Raw genomic sequence first — 18,351 nt, 5'->3', positions numbered from 1 at the left:
TACCCCTGAACTAGATAACACCGTAGCAGTACTTGGAAAGCAGTTCTTCCCCACTTGTAATCATCAGGGCAGAAGCTGAGGCTGGAAGGCAAGAAGTGACCATTGAGTCTGGTAATAAAGTAAACAGTGAGGAGCAAGAGAAGAATGGTAACTCTGATCACAATGCCCACTGAGCAACCACCTTCAGTGCCACCATAAGATATATACAAGGTTATAGCCACATCCATAAAATACTACTGTCCCCCTCTCATGAAAGTGTAATGAAGTCATTGGGATCCAGTTCCTGGGACAGTCCCTTCCTGGAGACACAATTCCCAGCCCAGAGAGTGTAATTTCAGCACCAGAATCAGGTCATTTGCAAACCCAGCTTCTCCAAGCACACCAAGGTGGAGCTCACCCTCCAGCAGAAGATTGCGAGTGCCCCATCTTACAGTGCTATACCAACAGCAGGTGTTGTCCAGCAGTGGTGAAATTGCATTTATTTCAGAAAGGCAGTTTCCCACCCACCTCCTAGAGTGGTACGAATAGCAATACCCCATAGGAGTTCAGAGTAGTAGCAACAGCGCTGCTCAGTATCCAACAGTGCCGCTGCTTCCGCCACCAACCTCTGCTGATGAGGTGTATTTAATTTTTTTTATAACCCACCCACCTACCTGCTGACACACCTGAAGTGGCAGCATGGTGATGTAAGCACTAATGACTGAAGTCCGTAGCACGGACTGGGTACCAACGGTGCTAGAACTCATATAAAAATCGTAATGCACATGTGACCTGAAAACAGGTACAAAAGAACAGCTGCCAGTGGAACAAATGAACAGGAAAAATCTCAGCTTCATGTTCATTAATCTCTTTTTCTAAAGGGCATTAGCAACGCCCTCGTTCTGTGTTAATACAGTACTGTAAGATTGGGGTTTAAACAGAAGGGGTTTAATGAATCCAGGAGTAGTGCTAGAGATTGACAACAGTCCTAGCCGAGTTGCCAAGTAACAACTGCCCCCTATAGTTTGGGAGATTGGCTGATAGTTCTAAACTGCTGCTGTTCACAATGGCTAGAAAATATCTGAAGGGGAAATAACAGTTATGAATGGGGGGGGAGGGGCTGTACGCCCTTCTAATTCCTGGATCCAGCAAGTGTTAAAATCTGAGCAAAGATTCAAATTCCTGGAATAGCCAGGCTAGTTTCCTGGTGAGGTAATGGGTCATTAAGGAAACAAAGGGAGTGACTCTGTGCCAGATGACAAATGGCACAAACTTGCTGGTAGTTAGAAAGACAAAAGCCAGAGTGGAGAGTGGCATGATGTGAGCTAGAAGCTGGAAGCTGGAAGCAACAGGCTGGGAAGCCAGAGATTCAGAGCAATGCCTTTTTCTGGTGAAATCCAAGGCTGTGGCTATGGGAGAAGCAAGACCCTCTTGGGATGTTAATGCTGCGAGCCCCTCCATCATAGGCTCAGGTTGTATATATGTGTAAATAAACCACATATCCTAAAGACACCACAGTCTCCACTGTGTCTCATTCCAAGAAAACTGAACCCTGGGTAAGCACCTGGAACCCATGGAAACTTGCACCGCTCAGAGATTGGGGTGGCATGCAACATAATTCTTGCATGCACCCCCAGCTAAGAATGAGGTGATCTCCCTGTGAAGAGAAATTGCCTTGACAGTGACAAAGTCTGGCACATAAATGGAGATTCCTTCCAAACCTCCTGTCCATTGAGCATTCATCCCAATTTGGTTGCACAACATTTGTGGGAAGGTTCAAAGAGGGCCATTTAGTGAGCGTTCTCAGGGAGGTGATGCAATATTGTGTCAAGCAAGTGGTATTCCACATTTCCTACTGCATTTTACTGTCACTTTCCTTATTGCAAAGTCCGATTTGAGTGGGAAGGGAGAGACAATTCAGCTTTAGTTGTGCAACCTGAATTTGTCAGTATGAACTAAGATAGTGAACTTTCCTCTATCACTCCATCTGCACACTGAGGAAAACTGAGTCACTTGGATTTCTGCTTTCCTGGAAAAAGTACTCCAATTAGTTGTATTTTCCCTTGTATACTGAAGAATATAACCTCCCTGTAAATATACTGTATACATTGCTTTGCTAAATTTTGTACTATTTTAATAGAAACTCTAATAGAGTCTGTGTCAGGAAAAGAGGCAACAACTCACCTGTTACTTGCTTTATGTGTGTGAAGTAGAAGATACTCTGGAATACATTCCTTCTCTTGGTGTTAGTTCGCAAACTGTGGCAGACAGCTCCATAAATCACTGGTACATGCTGTTAGTCTAATGACAAATGTCTGGGAATAGAAATTTGATTTTATGGTTTTTATTATATTACAGTTTTAACAATCAGCTTGTGAAAGATTAATGGCCCCTGATGAACCTTTGGAATTAAGATGAATATGCTCTTTAGATGCTGCGAGTGCAAATGTTGTGATGAATCTGGACAATCTGAGCATCTTTATAAGAAGGATTGCCACAAGAGCTAACATGGTTTATAGGCAGTTTCCAAAAACAGAGGCAAGCATGAGCAAGAGCAGACCTCCTGTGCTCTCACTCCCTGGTTTTTGAGAACTGCTTAAAGAAACAATAACAAGGAACACAGACTTAATCCCAACTCCTCCTCCTCCTCCTCTGATATCATAGTAGATAGTGGTTACATGCTTCACCTTTTCTTCTTAATGACTGGTTGTTACTGGTGGAAAACTTGGAATCTTGTCTAGGGTTGTGTTCAAGACTCTCTGCTCTGCAAGGAGACGGAGCTCCCAGATTAGGCAAAACAGCCAGTATCCAAAAGGGAGTCCTATCAGCATTTGACATCCCTCATTTTTTATGTGATGTTTTACAGATGGGATGCCAAGGAAGGTGAAGAAATGCCCTTTGTGAAGGATGAACCTGATAAGCAGGTGAGTCTGCTCTATAGAGTGTTGCTTAGATCAGGAGTAGGGAACCTTTTTTGGTTCTGTGGGCCAGATCCTTATCAGCATCTATCCTCACAGGCCAACTGTGATGGGTGGGTAGGGCCACCCACCTGTCCTTTTGGAGCTCTTTGCAAACCATTTTTGTTTTAACAACCCTGGACAATTTGGTTTCATCAGCAAGCTTTGCCACCTCAGGTGGGCATGCTTTGGGGGAAACAGCCTCCTGAGAGATGCAACCCTGGCAAGCCAGGTTTGGTCCACTGAGCAGAAGTGCCTTACCAAACAAAATAACACCAAGCCTTGTACTTTGCATTAATTCAGAAGAAATACAGCCCTTGGTTCTTAGGGTAGTGTCTTCCATTAACTGGGGGCCAAGCTGGATGAGATTCTCACTAATGCCTGACCAGGCTCCTGGAGGTTTATGTTTCTTGAACTGAAATGCATCTAACTGGGGGTTGCAGATCTGACTGGAGTAAGGCGGTGGAGGAGAGAAAGAAGATGCTTAACTCTTTACCCTCACACTGCTTTAGTGTAGATACACACACAGAAACACATCTAGCTGCCTTCCCTCCCATGATGGGAAAGAAATAATCCTGTATCCTCCTCAAGGATTGGGTTGTAGCTATGTTGTACCTATGAACTCTGCTGTCACTGCTCCAAGATTTTCAGCTTCATACTACTTTTCAGCTTCATTCTACTTTGGCACACAGAAGCTTGCACTGGGAAGGTGAGAAAAGCTAATCCTTTAACCAATGCTTATGAGTATGAGGGAAGATCCCTGTGTTACCAGAGTGGCCTGGGAATTTCTTCAACGTTGCCCAGTCCCAGGTCACAACAGTTATATTGTGTATATAATATATTCTGTCTCTCCAATAATAAATCATTAATAGGCCAAATCCTATACAGTGTATTTCAAAATATGCCAAATTGATTTTGAAGGGTTTGACCTAATATGGAGATGTTTGTGTAAATGATAAATTGTTTCATTGCGATGAAGAACTGTACATATTTTAAAGTACGGTACATTTTCCCACTCTGGTTGCTAGGTGGTTTTTTTAAAGGGCCATTTGCGCCTCAGTTGTTTGCATGCCCCAGCACTGCTTATAAACAGGAATTATGTGAGCCAGACAAATCATTTCCTGCGTCAAGTGTGGTGTAGTAGTTAGAGTGCTGAGCTAGGACCAGGTCCAAATCCCAACTAAGGCTGCAATCCTATAACCCCATGTTGCCTTTGAATTCAACAGGGTATAGTTCTGAGTAGGAATGGTTAGGATTATGTTGTAAGCCATGAAGCTCAGAGAAGGAGAAGGAGAAGGAGAAGGAGAAAGAGAAGAAGTTGTATACTGCCCTAGACTCCTTAGGGTAGTGATAAAGCAGGATATCAAATCCAAACTCTTCTCTTCTTCTTCTATACCCGCAAGTCTCAGTAGCTGTGCTTTAGTTTTCTCACTAGTGAAAGGGAGACTTTAGTCACCCCTGGCAGCCAGCTACTGATACCAACAGCTTTGTAAGGGTAATCTGTTCTTTCTTTAAGTCAATTGTGTAATACGTAACTAAGCAAAGTTTTGTCTTCTGTCATTCTAGAGATCCTTGAGCAATGAGCAACTGAAAAAGCAAGCTCTGGCTAGTGAAGCAGTCAAGGAGCATAACTTCCCAGCAGGCCTAGAGAATAATATAAAGCCCCCGGAACACAGTGCTCCCTTGCCTCAAGCCCAAAGAGATGAATGGAACCAATCTGCAGGTGAAGAGCAGGGTGCAAATGAAAAAGCCAGGAGGTGCCTAACCCAGGGCATGTCTCCCGTAATCAGAGCGGATGAGACCGGGGCAGATCTCAAACCCAGTAAGTCAGTAACTGGGACTGATTTGTCTCCCAAGGGCAACTATATGAATAGCAGCTCTTCTCAGGGAGTGCCTGGGAATGCGGTGCAGACTTCTGGGTGCGACCTTCAAGAAATCAATTCCATAGTCTATGAAGGTGGCTTAGACAAAAGTGTGTATTGTGAACGGAACCCTTGTGGGGAGCAGGCAGGAAACAGTAGTGAGCTGTTGAACAAGGAAGGAGGAGGTGGTGAAGGCCAAGGGCTGATCACAGTAGGACAAGGAGAAGAGAACCAAGTTGGTGGCCTCCAGAAGGAGATAATACCTGCGAAAGAAAGTGACACTGCAGCCTGCCTTGTTCGAACGGAGGAGTCCAGGCCTCCATGTAAAGAAATTCCAGACCCAACAAATGAATATGTACGGGAAGGGGCACAAATGAGGAACAAGGAAGACGACCAACCTCAGTCATGCAGTAACAAAGCACAGGATTAAGACTGAACACTCCGTAGAGGCCAAAGGTGAGTGCAATGCTAGCCCCTCCACTTGACATTTTATGTAGATTTCTAGCCTGCTCTGTCCCAAGAGCTCAAGCCTGGTAGCTCAGTTACACCTGAAAAGATGGGACGCCACCATCCAGGAAGTTCTCCTGCCCATCCCCTACTGAAATGAATCATACTTGGCTCTTGCACTGGTAGGACTGTTTTCATTCATTACACTGAGGTTTAAACAGGAGAATCCCCCCGTGGATTCAGTCCTTGTCCCTTGGGAGCACAGCTCATATTTGACCGACCACTTTATGTTGAAGAGCTAGGCATTATTGTGATGACTCTTGGAAGCTGCATTTTCTATAGGTTGGTCAATTCCCACTTACTAGGCACAGATCCTAATATTACATGGATGAATCTGCCATTACGCTGCTAAACGGTTCACAGCAGAAGATAGTAAGCAACAACCGGCTTCCAAATGATTACAAGCTGTAATGAGAATGCAGCTCTCTTCTTCAAAGCTGCATGTCTTAATCTTGGGCAACCCTGCTGTGATCCTACTAAAGATCATCAAGACCATTCATTCATTTGTTCAGATTATCTAGTTGGGGGTGAAAAGGAAAACCCCTGCAGAAGCAGAATGCTCTTCTCCAGCAGTGAATGCAGTATGGTAGGTCTTTTCTTCCAGGTTATACTTTCCAGACTTTTAGGTTTCAAACAAACATATTCAGCTGCCATTCCCAACCTTGTTCCAAGCTGTTTCCTTCCCAGAAAACCACCAATATCCACAGAGCAAAGCTGAGAAACGTTGAGTAAAATGGCTAAACTAAGATTTTTCATGTATTCTTTTACACACACTAATCTCCTCCCTCCAGTGAAATGAATGGGGCAACCAAAGTGTAGTAGAACTCCATGCACAAATCAATGCTGTGAGATGACTCTAGTGTTAGAGCAGGGGCCTTAGGCAACATGGAGATGGCAAGCTGCCCAAGGCTGGCCCAATGAGCCAAAAGTCAAGTTAGAATTTGATTTCCTTTTCAAAAACTAAATAAATAAATTGAATTTACCATTTAATTTTAAAGATGCTTATTTTTTAAAAAATGTTCAATTGTTTATACCCACTACAAGACTATTCAGCATCTAAGTAAATAATACAGGAAGTCTCAGATTTTGAAATGGATCATATGATATTTCAAACGTAGGTAAACCTTTGAAGAGCTGAATAATCATGCTTTTGAAATGTTAAAGCAGTTTAGTGTGCTTACAACCCATGTTAAAACAATGTCGGTGCAAATTATTAACATACACACACACACACACACACACACGGCTTTGCAGTATTCTTTTTGTGTTTTATATTTTATTTTATTTTATTTTATATTAGTCCTGGTCTTCTGATCTGCAGATGCAAGAAATGGTGCTAAGAGGAACCATACGTGAGAAACTATAGCAAACCCTTTGCTTGTAACATGAAGTTTCTTTTTTATCATCATCACCATCAATCACTATTACTTATTAATAAGACTTGTCTAACTTGATGATCTGAAATTGCCTTAGGTTAAAAAAAAAAAAAAAAGACTTGGTTGAGGTTCCTGCTCATCCCACACATTTCATGTCAAGTTGTAAGACCATCTTTCTTCATATTGCCATCCATCAGTGGAGCCCTTATGTCGGTGACAGATTTCACACATAGAGCTGTTAGCTGTGACCCATTTCTCCAAGGAAACAACTCAGGAACATATGACTTTAATGCTTTGCAGCCGGTATCTTATCCATTGATGCAATTTCTGTCAGAGAACAAGAAAATGCTGCTTTTTTATTCAGAATAAAGATTGCCTCCAAAAGCTGCCCAAGCATTTTCCCCAGACCTAAAGAACATTACCTCAAACCCTTATCACCATTTATACATGCCATTGTATAAAATAATATGCACAGGTTAACAGACACTCCGGATAATACATAATGGATGAAGCAGACAAAACAGAGGCAGGGAAGGGCCTTTTTTTGCCCTCATCTTCTACCAACCCATCCCTCAACTGCTTGCTAGAATCTGTCCCTGGTAGCTGCCTCCATGGGCATGGCCAGGATTTTTGTTGGGGGGTGGGGCAGAACAGACGTGATTGATCAGTTAAGTATTTCTATTGTTTTACTTGATCGGGCGGAGGGGCAGGTGCCTCCCTGCCCTCCCCTTGGCTATGCCTATGGTGAGAGAGCCAGTGTCTGCCACTGCCAGAGCAATCACACTGAACTCAGGAAATCTGAAGGGTCAGTGTGGGGTATTGCGAGTGTCAGACTAGGATTCCACAGATCCTTACTCGTTGAGCTCAAACTCCCACTCAGCCATGACACTCACTGGCTGACGTTTGTGGAAGGGACATAAATCATCAGAAGAAGGCCTTAGGATGAATCTCTGGCATCTTCAGGTAGGGCTGGCAAAGGCTCTGAAACTCATCTATCCCACATCTTGTTCCCTTGAGGAAGATGCAATACACACACACCCCAGGCAGATTCCACCTTGCAAGAATGTTCATTTCACTCTGCCCCAGTTGGCACCAGAACCCTAAGGAGAATGTTTTCGAAAGTCATGTTTGTTCTTAAAATTCAGCAGAATAAAATATAGATTATCATCATGGCCAAGAAGGGGCAAAAGAACCTCTTACTTAGCAATAAGAAATATCCTGGATGTACACACATCTACAAACTTCATTTCTCACTTGCCCCCAGCAGACAAATTGAGAAGTGCTCGTCTTTCACTCTCAGGCATATGCACAGAAGGAGGGAAGGGCTGGGGCATAGGGGTCCTCTCATTGCAAGGGATAGCCCAGTCGGTACAGCATGAGACTCTTTATCTCGAGGTCATTGGTTCAAGCTCCATGGTGGGCAAAGGATTCCTGCATTGTAGCAGGTTCGACGAGATGATTCTCGGGATCCCTTTCCAATTTTATGAAATAAACAGGCTACTGTAGATAAATGGTGGGTTTTCCTTCCTTGTGGTGTCCAGCTCCTCCCCCAATAATTGCTTCAAAAGGTTTACATGTAAAATCTGCAACAAGATGTTGCAGTGTGGAGTGTTGCTGTTTCACAATTCCAGCCACTCCATTCCATTTCCCATTTTGCCATGGTTTTCCTTCCCATGGATCAGGCCAATAGCCCATCTAAGTCCAGCATCCTGTTCCCTCAGTGGCCAACCAGGTGTCTGTGGGAAGCCCTCTCCCCATCAGACAGACAGACAACTTTCCATGGCCAACGGAGTCAGTTCGAAAATCCTGCTGGAGGCTAAGTGCAGCCAGTACCTCTAGCCTTTCTTCACATGAGTTGGCGTCTTAAAACTTGATCATCCTCATAGATAGATAAAACTTTATTCACATTAGCCAATGGCCATAGCAACAGTAAAACATTACAGTATACACAGAAAAGGAAATTTGATATAAGAGCACAATTTAAAGTCCTGAATCAGCAGTCAGTTAGTGGTGATCGTCCCATAGTTGCTCTTATCCTCTGCTTCAAAATGACAATAACCCAAAGCATAAGCCCAGAATCCCCTGCAGAACTCCCCCCCCCCCGCCCCCGTTTTAAAGTAAGAGGGCCAGGCAAATCAACAAAGGAAACAAACTACAAAAGCGTTTCATTCAGTTATATCAAACCAATTAATTTCAGACTCTCCAGAGAAAATACAGCTGGGGTAAACTTCCAAAGCACAGTGGGGTGCTGACGTCAGCGTCCTCCCCTGACGTAAACAAGAGCAGTACAGCCAAAGTCTTGCGAGCTGCGGAGGTCAGTCTTAGAATGCAAGACAATGCTGAAGGAGTTGGCATTATTGAGCAGTACACGGAATTCCTCTTCTGATTAAAAGCACAGGAACTTAGGCAATAGAAATGTTAACTCCCACCCCGCTCCGTTCCTCCCTTATATCTGAAAGGATGTGGGTATAATAGAATAGTTAGAAACTGGGTTGTTTTTGTTGTTGTTTTTTAAAAAAGAGGTTCTTAGAATTTGCACAGAAAGATCATGGAATAGAAATGACAGCTACAAGGCCCATTTCTTAATACCTCTTAATGCTAAGCCATTTGTAGTATAATCTGCAGTGTTTACAGCAGAATGGACTGTACTGCAAGGTATAGGACTGCAGCCTTACTCAGAAATATTTATGGGGGGGGGGGGTCAAGGCAGATTTGGGAGGGAAGGCTTTTCCTTACCTGCCAATACCCATTTTGTGTAAGAGTTGCCCTGAAAGAATTATAATAGGCTGCCACACCCTAGTCAGTCCAATTGCTTGGGGAGATCCTGAGCCCTGCTGCCAGGGACTTCTCCCTTCAGCCAGCTTCAGTTAAAAATAAACAAGGAGATGAGCTTTGTATTTAATATACTTCCCTGAAGCCCAGGGGAAACCACTTAACAAAGAACCTCTTGAAATGTCCTTATGATGCAAGGGATAAAGTGTGTCCCAGTGGAGGAGGAAGATAATAATAATTTTATTATTATAAGATAATAATATTATTATTTATGTATACCCCGCCCATCTGGCTGGGCAGCTCCCAACAGAATATTAAAAACACAATAAAACATCAAACATTAAAAACTTCTCTAAACAGCCAGGACCGCCTACTGAACTGGCTGTAAGCAAGAAAGCAGGTGAGTGGGGCTGGCTGGCGTTGGTGGGGCTGTGCCCCATTTACCCTAATAGGCTAGCCTCCACAGGTACTAAGCTTCACAGCAAGTACATAAAACCAGCTCCTTGACGACTGACTCAGCCTATGCCAAGTAATTGACTTTTGGGGGTGGGGGGGTGGGGAGAGGAGATGAGAAAGGTTCAAGTTGTCCATTAGGGGGTGTTTACAGCGTGCTCATCCTCACAGCATCTGAACCTCTCAGTGAGCAGCAACTTGTGCTGGACAGACTCTCAGCTGGGCGAGTAGCTCACAGGAGAGGCCTGCTGCAGCTTTAATTTGCCACACAGCAGTTCCTGGCCCGTCTGATGTTGCTTTTGTTTGTATTCCAGGACAACTTGCTAAAGCAAATCTGGTTGCAAAAGAAGATGAGCACAATCTCCCCCTCTGTCACTGACCTACAGCACCTGACCTTCAGCTCCCAGCGGCGCCTCCCCCTGCAGGTGTGTTTACCTGTCTAGAAGCCACTTGCGCCCTGAAATTGTCTACTCAGTGCCGAAGGACAGAAAAGGCCTACTTACAAGCAGCCTCCTGAGGAGAAAGGAAAGGAAATCATGGCACTTGTATTTTGTACCTAACTCCCCCCTACCCTTTATATTGTGGGCATGTGATGGGCCATGAGTTGTCTACTGTATGCACTTTATTTTACTGAATAACTAATGATATTTATAAGTTGGGTTTGCTTTGAAGATAATTCCCCTTATTTTTTCTCCTCAACACTGCCCAACGGATCTACTCTTTTGTTGCTTCCAAAACCAAGTGGCAAACTTTACAGAGCCTCTGGCTGGGCTTGAGTTTTATGGATGTTCGGCCAGTTAGAGACAATGAAGAATAAACCATTTTCTTAACAATAAAGGTGGCTGAGGAGATAGTAGATCCAGCAGCCAGGAAGACTGTGTTGTGGCTTTGCACAAGTGTGGCAGAATGATGAGAAGGGACCAGTGGTGTCACAGGTTCCACACAACTGATGGCTACAAGTTCATTGAGGTTTCTCTAGAATGCTTTCTCTCTTTAACCTTCCTGGTTTTGAACCTGTGACTATCATTAACTTCCTCGTTTAATACAGGAAACAGTAATCCCTTCCTAAGTATTTTGGCTCTAAGAGGAGGCAGCTCCTTCTCACTGCTGCCTGTTCCCTTGGCCTCTTCCTTTGAGGCTAGAGGGAAAGTTGATGGTCATGTGTGTATGAAGGAAACAGGCAAATCGTTATCATTCCCAATAGCAAAACATCCAGACTGAACTTGATTTTGGCTTCACATTCGTTATCATTCCCAATAGCAAAACATCCAGACTGAACTCCTTGATTTTGGCTTCACTCCCAAATCAAAACATGGTGGAAGAGAAACCAGATGTGCAAAAACATATGTTTGTTTGTTTGTTTGTTTTTTGTATGTGGTTATGTTGTAAATGGCTGTGATGTTAGAGCAGAGATGAACAGAATCCAAAAAGTAATGTTGGCACCTCCTGTGAAAGCACTGAAAGGTTTGGGGGATTGCAAACAGAAGTACTAGGCGGACCAGACAGCACCGAGATATGACTGTGCCAGTTGCGTGTCATTTCAGTTGCTGGCCTGCAGGATTCCCTGTACCTGGGAAATGGTATTGCAGCATAATTCCATAAAGCAAAACAAAGTTTTTGCAAAGCATTGTCTCCTCACTTATAGGATATGATAGGAGCCAATTGCAGTTGAGCACCAGGGTTTTGTGAAACAATCTAGCTATGTGTGAGAAATGGCCGGCAGAGGCACCAGCAGCAAATGTCTGCATTATGGATTGGCTCCCTAAAAATGCAATGGGCACAATCCAGGGGGACCTAACTCCAGGTCACTTTTTAACTTGCTCCTAAGTGATCTGGAGTAAGGAGTGAGCAGGGAGATGACCAAGTTTGCTGACAGCACCAATTTTTGTTCAAGGTAGTAAAAACAAAAAGGGATTGCGAGGAGCTCCAGAAGAATTTGTCTGACCTGGGTAAATGTGCATTAAAATGGCAAATCTGGTTCAACGTAAGCAAGTGTAAAGTGATGCATACTGATTGGGGGGGGGGTCCTAATTTTACATACGTTTTGGCAGGGCCCAAGGAAAAGGAAACTAACGAGGGGAGAAATATGTAAGTTATGGTGGATTGTGCAGTGAAGATGTTGACCCAGTTCACAGCAGCTGTGAAAAGGTGACATCCATGCTGGGGACAATTAGGGAAGGGGTTGAAAATAAAACTGCCAGTATTGCAATGTCAGACTATTTTATGATGGGGTCCTCTTGGAATACTCTGCATAGTTCTGGCCCCACATCTCAAAGAGGATATTGCAGAGCTGGAAAAGGGCAACTAAAATTATATTAGTGCTGAAACCCCTCCACGGAACCGGGGCTTTTAAATTTAGTAAAAAGGAAAGTAAGGCAGGGCAGGGTAGGATAGTTTTATAAAAATACGCATTGTGTTCAGAAAGTGGGTGTAAGTTTTTCCTCCCACTTTCATAACACTAGAACTCAGACGCATCCACTAAGGCAAAATGATGGGAGATTCAGAACAGACAAAAGGAAGTGCAGCACAAAGTTAACCTAAGGAATCTACTACTAGCAGATGTGGCAACGGCAATCAAATTAGATGGCTTTGAAAGGAGAAGGAATTTAATTTGTGATGATTTAATATGAAAGATGCCATTATTATATAAAGTAAATTAATAGATTAAGTGTTATTCAGGGGGTGTGTGGATGCTGTTTGCGCCTGATAGGTCAGAAGAGAACGCCATGTTGTGGGCACAGCAGCCATATGGGACTTACACAACAGTGTATCCCTGATGCACTGGTAAGGAGTAAAACACAATATTAATTCTCTTTCACTAGATCGATTCTAAAAGGTAATGTTCAAGTGTGCAGAATTACACACAACTTACACCCAGTTGAAATTCCATCTTTCAAGGGAGCACGATAGACACAAGCTTTCTCTAATTTTTGCTGGGTTAAAGAGGTATCGGCACCAGAAATCTGTCACATTAGAATTGTTCTCCCCGTGATGCCAGCATTCAGAAAAGATGTACCTGCTAGAACATCCTTACCTCCAGCAGACCTATTGTTATTTATGACCACTATGTGGCTGGGGAGAGAGGTTGCAAAAGAAGGGCTCTGCAATTTTTTTGCAAGAGATGTCTGGACGTCCATAGCTATCCCATGACCCAGTATTTTCAGTGAAGCAAAGCAGCATATCTGGAGTATGCATGCAGAGATATTTGCTTGGCTTCTCAGCAACAAACTCTTACTAGCCCTAATAGTAATTGTGCTTTACTTTTGTCCAGAATAATGAGAAGCATTGCATTTGGTATTATTCAACTAGCAAATGTGTTTTGGTTTTCCCACTTACTCAAATGGAAAGCACTCAGATGGCTTCTATTCTGGAGAATCCGCAATCTGTTCAGGAGGGGTTTGCAGCCCCCATAGGCAGCCTGTTAGCAAGAAAGCAGAGAGTGTTGCGCAGTTAGCATGTGCTTCAGTCAAAATAATAGTTTGAATTTGTGAGAGCCAACACTGGCCTCCTTTGGAAACAAACAGATCAAATGAGTCATGATAAATGATTTTTAGGTTTGAAAGTTCTTAACCTGAACAGATTTGATTCCTATGTCCCATAACACCCAGCATTGATTGATTTGTGAATATATATAGACACATTACCAGATTATGAACTTGAAACTTTTTAAAAAAATAATAATCCCACTTTTCACCATGTAGGGCACATGGTATGACTGAAAGAAAAATAAGCACAATCCTCATTGATTTTCAGTGGCACTGCAACACACATAAATGCTTTTTGTATGTATCGGTTGTTAGAAAATGAATTTGTTTATATATCACTTAACATAATTTTGAGCAGGATTTCCACCTGTTGTTCTTCCAGTACAATCGTGAGTCATCTTAATAGTGAAGTATGGAAAACTTGAATTGCTAGGTTGCCTCGTTGGCAGGAGAGAGAGAGAGAGAGAGAGAGAGAGAGAGAGAGAGCGCTATTCTCAAGCCTAATAATAAGCTCCATTAAGTTCCACTTAAGTTCACTTATGGAAGAGGAACTGTTAGTCAGCCTTTTGTCCCAGAAGACCAAAATCAAGTAAAATCCGGCAAAACAGTAAGACACATATGGGCAGGTGAAAACAATGAAATGTATGAAAAGGCACTATGGGATGGTGCCTTATCAAAAACACTGGTCCTTCCCAAGTATAGAATCTTTATGCATACCTGCACAGTTTTATAACAGTCTATTGAGGCTTTCCCTGAGAATTGTCTTAGAGATCCTTTCTCTCTGCCCCTGCCGCCAGCCCTACCATTTAAAAACTAGCATTTCCTTTGAAGAGAGAATTGATATTAAATCAGTTTAAGCCTATGTACACGTTAGTGGCTTAACGCAGCAAGGCCATTTCTACCCACTCACCCAAGTCATGTTTTTACATTGCTGTATACAGCAGAGAGGGGGCAGGGATGTCTTCACTCAATGTGCAATAACTGTTTGTTGCCCTGCACCCACAACCCCCCTGAACGTCTCTTCGTTGAAGCTGTCATCTGCCCACGTGCAACAGCCACCTCAAACGGACACACCTGAGTTTACATTTTCAAGTTGGATGGAAACTGGTTTGAAGGAACAGACATTAGACAGCAGTATTTCTCAATAAACTGCAGGATACCTATGGATTGTGGCTAACAGCATGTGTACTCTGCTCCAAACACCATCGGTGGGAGTGCACTGGAGTAAATGGAAATGTGTCCCACGGTCTAAGACTGCACTGTTAATAGTACCAATGGAAGGGTCTGCATTAACTTTGCTTATTGACATTTTTTTAATATAAAAGAACCCTTGATACTGATTCTTGTTTTCCAGAATTTAAATGTGATGTTTGAGAGGTGAGTGAAATGATTAAGAAATACCGTGATTATTTTTGTTAAATAAATGTTTGAGGTAAAGAAAAGTTTTGTGGCTTAAAAAAATGCTTAGGGAGAGTTTTGAGAGATTAGCAACTGCTACATTGTTAGGAACAAATAAAAGATTCCGCTAAAATGCAGGTAAACAACAGTTTTCAAAACAAAGATTGACTCCTTGGTGTTTACGGAGCTGTGTTCTCCCATCATTCTGCCCGGACACTGAGGTCCAGTGCCGAGGGCCTTCTGGCGGTTCCCTCATTGCGAGAAGCAAAGCTACAGGGAACCAGGCAGAGGGCCTCCTCGGTAGTGGCGCCCGCCCTGTGGAACGCCCTTCCAGCAGATGTCAAAGCGATAAACAACTACCTGACATTCAGAAGACATCTTAAGGCAGCCCTGTTCAGGGAAGTTTTTAACGTGTGATATTTTACTGTATTTTTGGTTTCTATGGAAGCCGCCCAGAGTGGCTGGGGAGGCCCAGCCAGATGGGCGGGGTATAAATAATAAATTATTATTATTATTATTATTATTATTATTATTATTATTATTATTATTATTCCCAGAATAGTTGTGGCTGTACAGAAATCCACCCAAAACATCTTTTCAGCAAAACAAAATGAGCGGCTCCCTCCTCAGGAGTCTCAGAGCCAATTCACACTATCCTCGTAATGAGGGAACCTGGGACCTTGCGCATACAAAGCAGATGCTTTGCCACTGAGCTAAAGCTCTTCCCTTGTAACATTGTATGGTAAAAGCACCTGCATAGCTGCATAACCTATATGTGAATATCTAGAATACTTGGAGGTGATTGAAAAAGGAGTTAGCTAGACTGGCACACTCTGGCCACCTCAGATCTAGCCAGTGCAGGTCTTCAGTGGTCTGGATGTGCCACTCCACCTGGCACCTTCCTCTTCCTTGCCAACCTTCTGGTTATTGACATGTAATCATTGGGAACCCCCTCCCCCTTGACATTTCCCAGGATCCTTTATCAGATTCCCGTGTCTGCTTGTGGATGAGTGTAAACAAGCATGATGGTCCAGACGAGTGGGGCTGGACAAATTGCAGCAGGTAGGTCAGACTTAATGGTGTGGAGAACAAGACCTAGGAGGACAGGTTGAAGGACCTGGGTATCTTCAGCCAGGAGAGGACAGGATGCAGGGGGGACATGGCAGAATCATTCAAATACTTGAAAGGCTGTCATATAGAAGAGGACAAAGACTCTTTCTCTTCTTCCCCGGAGGGCAGAAACAGATTTAATGGGCTTAGGTGACAATAGGGTAGGCTTTGGGTGAGAACCAGGAGCAATCAATTGACGATAACAGCCAATTCCTTTCCACGCTGGAGATCTTCAGGCAGAGGCTGGACAGCCATCTGTTAGGGATGCTCACGCTCTGGATTTCTGGCACAGAGTAGAAAGATGGATCACAAAAGTCCACCTCCAGCTCTGATTCTATGGGTGCTCCTGGGCCGTGCTTCAGGCAGAGGGCATAATTCTTGCACTGACTTGGCTATGGCACAGATTTCTCACCCTCACACATGCACCCTCAAAGATGGATAAAGCAACACATTGGCCTCATCTTTCAGAGTTGCTGTTTTGAAGGAAAAGTAACCTACACAAAAAAACAAAACACATGCAACTGCATGCTTATTGTGCTATAAACGGATAATCCCGACCAGAACTCTTCTGTGGAGACGGCAAAGCTGCCTTGGAGATAACTGGAACTCAAATGGAGCAATGAAAATTGGTTCCACCCAGGCACCCACTCAAAGTCGTTCTCTCCAAGAGGTAGCTGTTTCCTCTCACAATATTGGCTGGCAGCCAGAGGTTCTTGTTCCTCACTCTTTGAAGCTTTCTGCAAGGAGGGGGAAGCTGCAGGGAGTGCCCTGGATGCAGCAAACACTTACAGTACCAGCCAGGAAACCTACCTTACTGGCGTGGGCTGCTCAGAAATGGTGAGATTTATAGTCAGCTCCCAACAAATCATTACAGTAGGTCAATACTTACCTTGTGAGAGAAATCAATATTGCAGGCTGGAGAATTCTTAAGTCCCTGTAAGAACAGATTTGTAGATAAACAACAACCCTTTTTTTTAACATAAAATAAAATAAAATAAAAAAGCATTCCACTGAATCCAGACTGCAAGTGGGTGGATTGGAAATTCCACAAAGATAACAGTTCTGGGTCACTCAACTTTGATGTGGCTAAAGCAAAAGAATCCCAAGGTTCCTTTAGAGCTTACCAGGCGTTCCTCAACAAGATCAGCAATGCTGGACAAGTTCCTCACTTCCTCTGTTGATCTTGCCCTAGAATACACCATTGCAGGATAGTGCAAAGTGCATTTGGTGCAAAGATTCTCAAAATACGGTCTGCGAGCTCTGTTCAGGTGGTTCATGGCAATGTTGCAGAACAGCCAAGAATATCCTGCACTTGGTTTATTATTGAACAATCTAACAGGGCTGTGGCCTTGGGTCTCTGATTGTCATAATACGGTACCGGTGAATATTACAGCTGTACTGGATGGGTCTCATTAGGGTTGTAGTCCCAAACATCTGGAGAGCTCCATGCTGGGGAAGGCTATTCTATGCCTTCAGAGATGACAAGCAGAAATCCAACCGGTGCAGGATCATGGGAAGGAACACAGGAAGCTGATTTATACCAAGGAAGACCATTGGTGCAACCAGCTCAGTACACTGGCTGGCAGCAGCTCTCCAGAGTTTCAGATAGAGGACAATCCCAGCAATACCTTGAGATGCCAGGGGTTGACCGTGGGACCTTTTGACATGGAAAAATGCAACTTCTGCCAGCATGATTCAAGTTACAGGAAAGGAGATTATATATCAGGAGAACTTTCTGATGGCAAGAGCTATTTGAACAGTGGAACAGACTCTGTTGGGAAGATGTGGACTCTCCTTTCTTAAAGACGTTTTTCAGCAGAGGTTGGATGGTGATCTGTCATGTATGACATAGCTGAGATTCCTGGAGGATGGACTAGATGGGACCCTTGGGATCTCTTCCAACTCTACAATTCTATGATAAATGGTGGGTTTTCCTTTCTTATGGTATCCAGCTCCTTCCCAGTACGTTTCCGAGCACAATTCAAAGTCTTGGTCTGACCTTTAAAGCCCTAAACGGCCTCGGTCTGGTATACCTGAAGGAGCATCTCCACCCCCATCGTTCAGCCCGGACACTGAGGTCCAGCACCAAGGGCCTTCTGGTGGTTCCCCCATTGCAAGAAGCAAAGCTACAGAGAATCAGGCAGAGGGCCTTCTTGGTGTTGGCACCTACTCTGTGGAATGCCCTCCCATCAGATATGAAGGAAATAAACATCTATTTGATGTTTAGAAGACATCTGAAGGCAGCCCTGTTTAGGGAAGTTTTTAATGACTGATGTTTTAATGTATTTTTAATCTCTTGTTGGAAGCTGCCCAGAGTGGCTGGGGAAACCCAGCCAGATGGGCGGGGTATTATTATTATTATTATTATTATTATTATTATTATTATTAATGCCAAATAACTGCTTCAAAATATTTACACGTAAAACCTGCAACAAGGTGTTGCAGTGTGGAG

The 18,351-nt window shown here is 43.5% G+C and overlaps 1 protein-coding gene across 2 annotated transcripts in view; it reads left to right on the top strand.

Moving 5' to 3' along the window:
• CCDC9B (coiled-coil domain containing 9B) overlaps positions 1–12,580 on the top strand; it is a 57,149-nt gene extending 44,569 nt beyond the window's left edge. For both annotated transcript variants that reach the window (XM_028722590.2, XM_028722599.2), the window contains exons 11-13: positions 2,846–2,903; positions 4,503–5,254; positions 10,221–12,580. In XM_028722590.2, coding sequence (XP_028578423.2) covers positions 2,846–2,903; positions 4,503–5,228 — 784 coding nt within the window. In that variant the 3' untranslated portion in view covers positions 5,229–5,254; positions 10,221–12,580. The remainder of the gene's footprint in view (positions 1–2,845; positions 2,904–4,502; positions 5,255–10,220) is intronic.
• Positions 12,581–18,351: the final 5,771 nt, after the last annotated feature.

Source organism: Podarcis muralis, chromosome 1 (assembly GCF_964188315.1).
Source record: "Podarcis muralis chromosome 1, rPodMur119.hap1.1, whole genome shotgun sequence".
NCBI classification, from domain to species: Eukaryota; Metazoa; Chordata; class Lepidosauria; order Squamata; family Lacertidae; genus Podarcis; species Podarcis muralis.
This window is presented reverse-complemented; position numbering and strand designations above follow the sequence as displayed.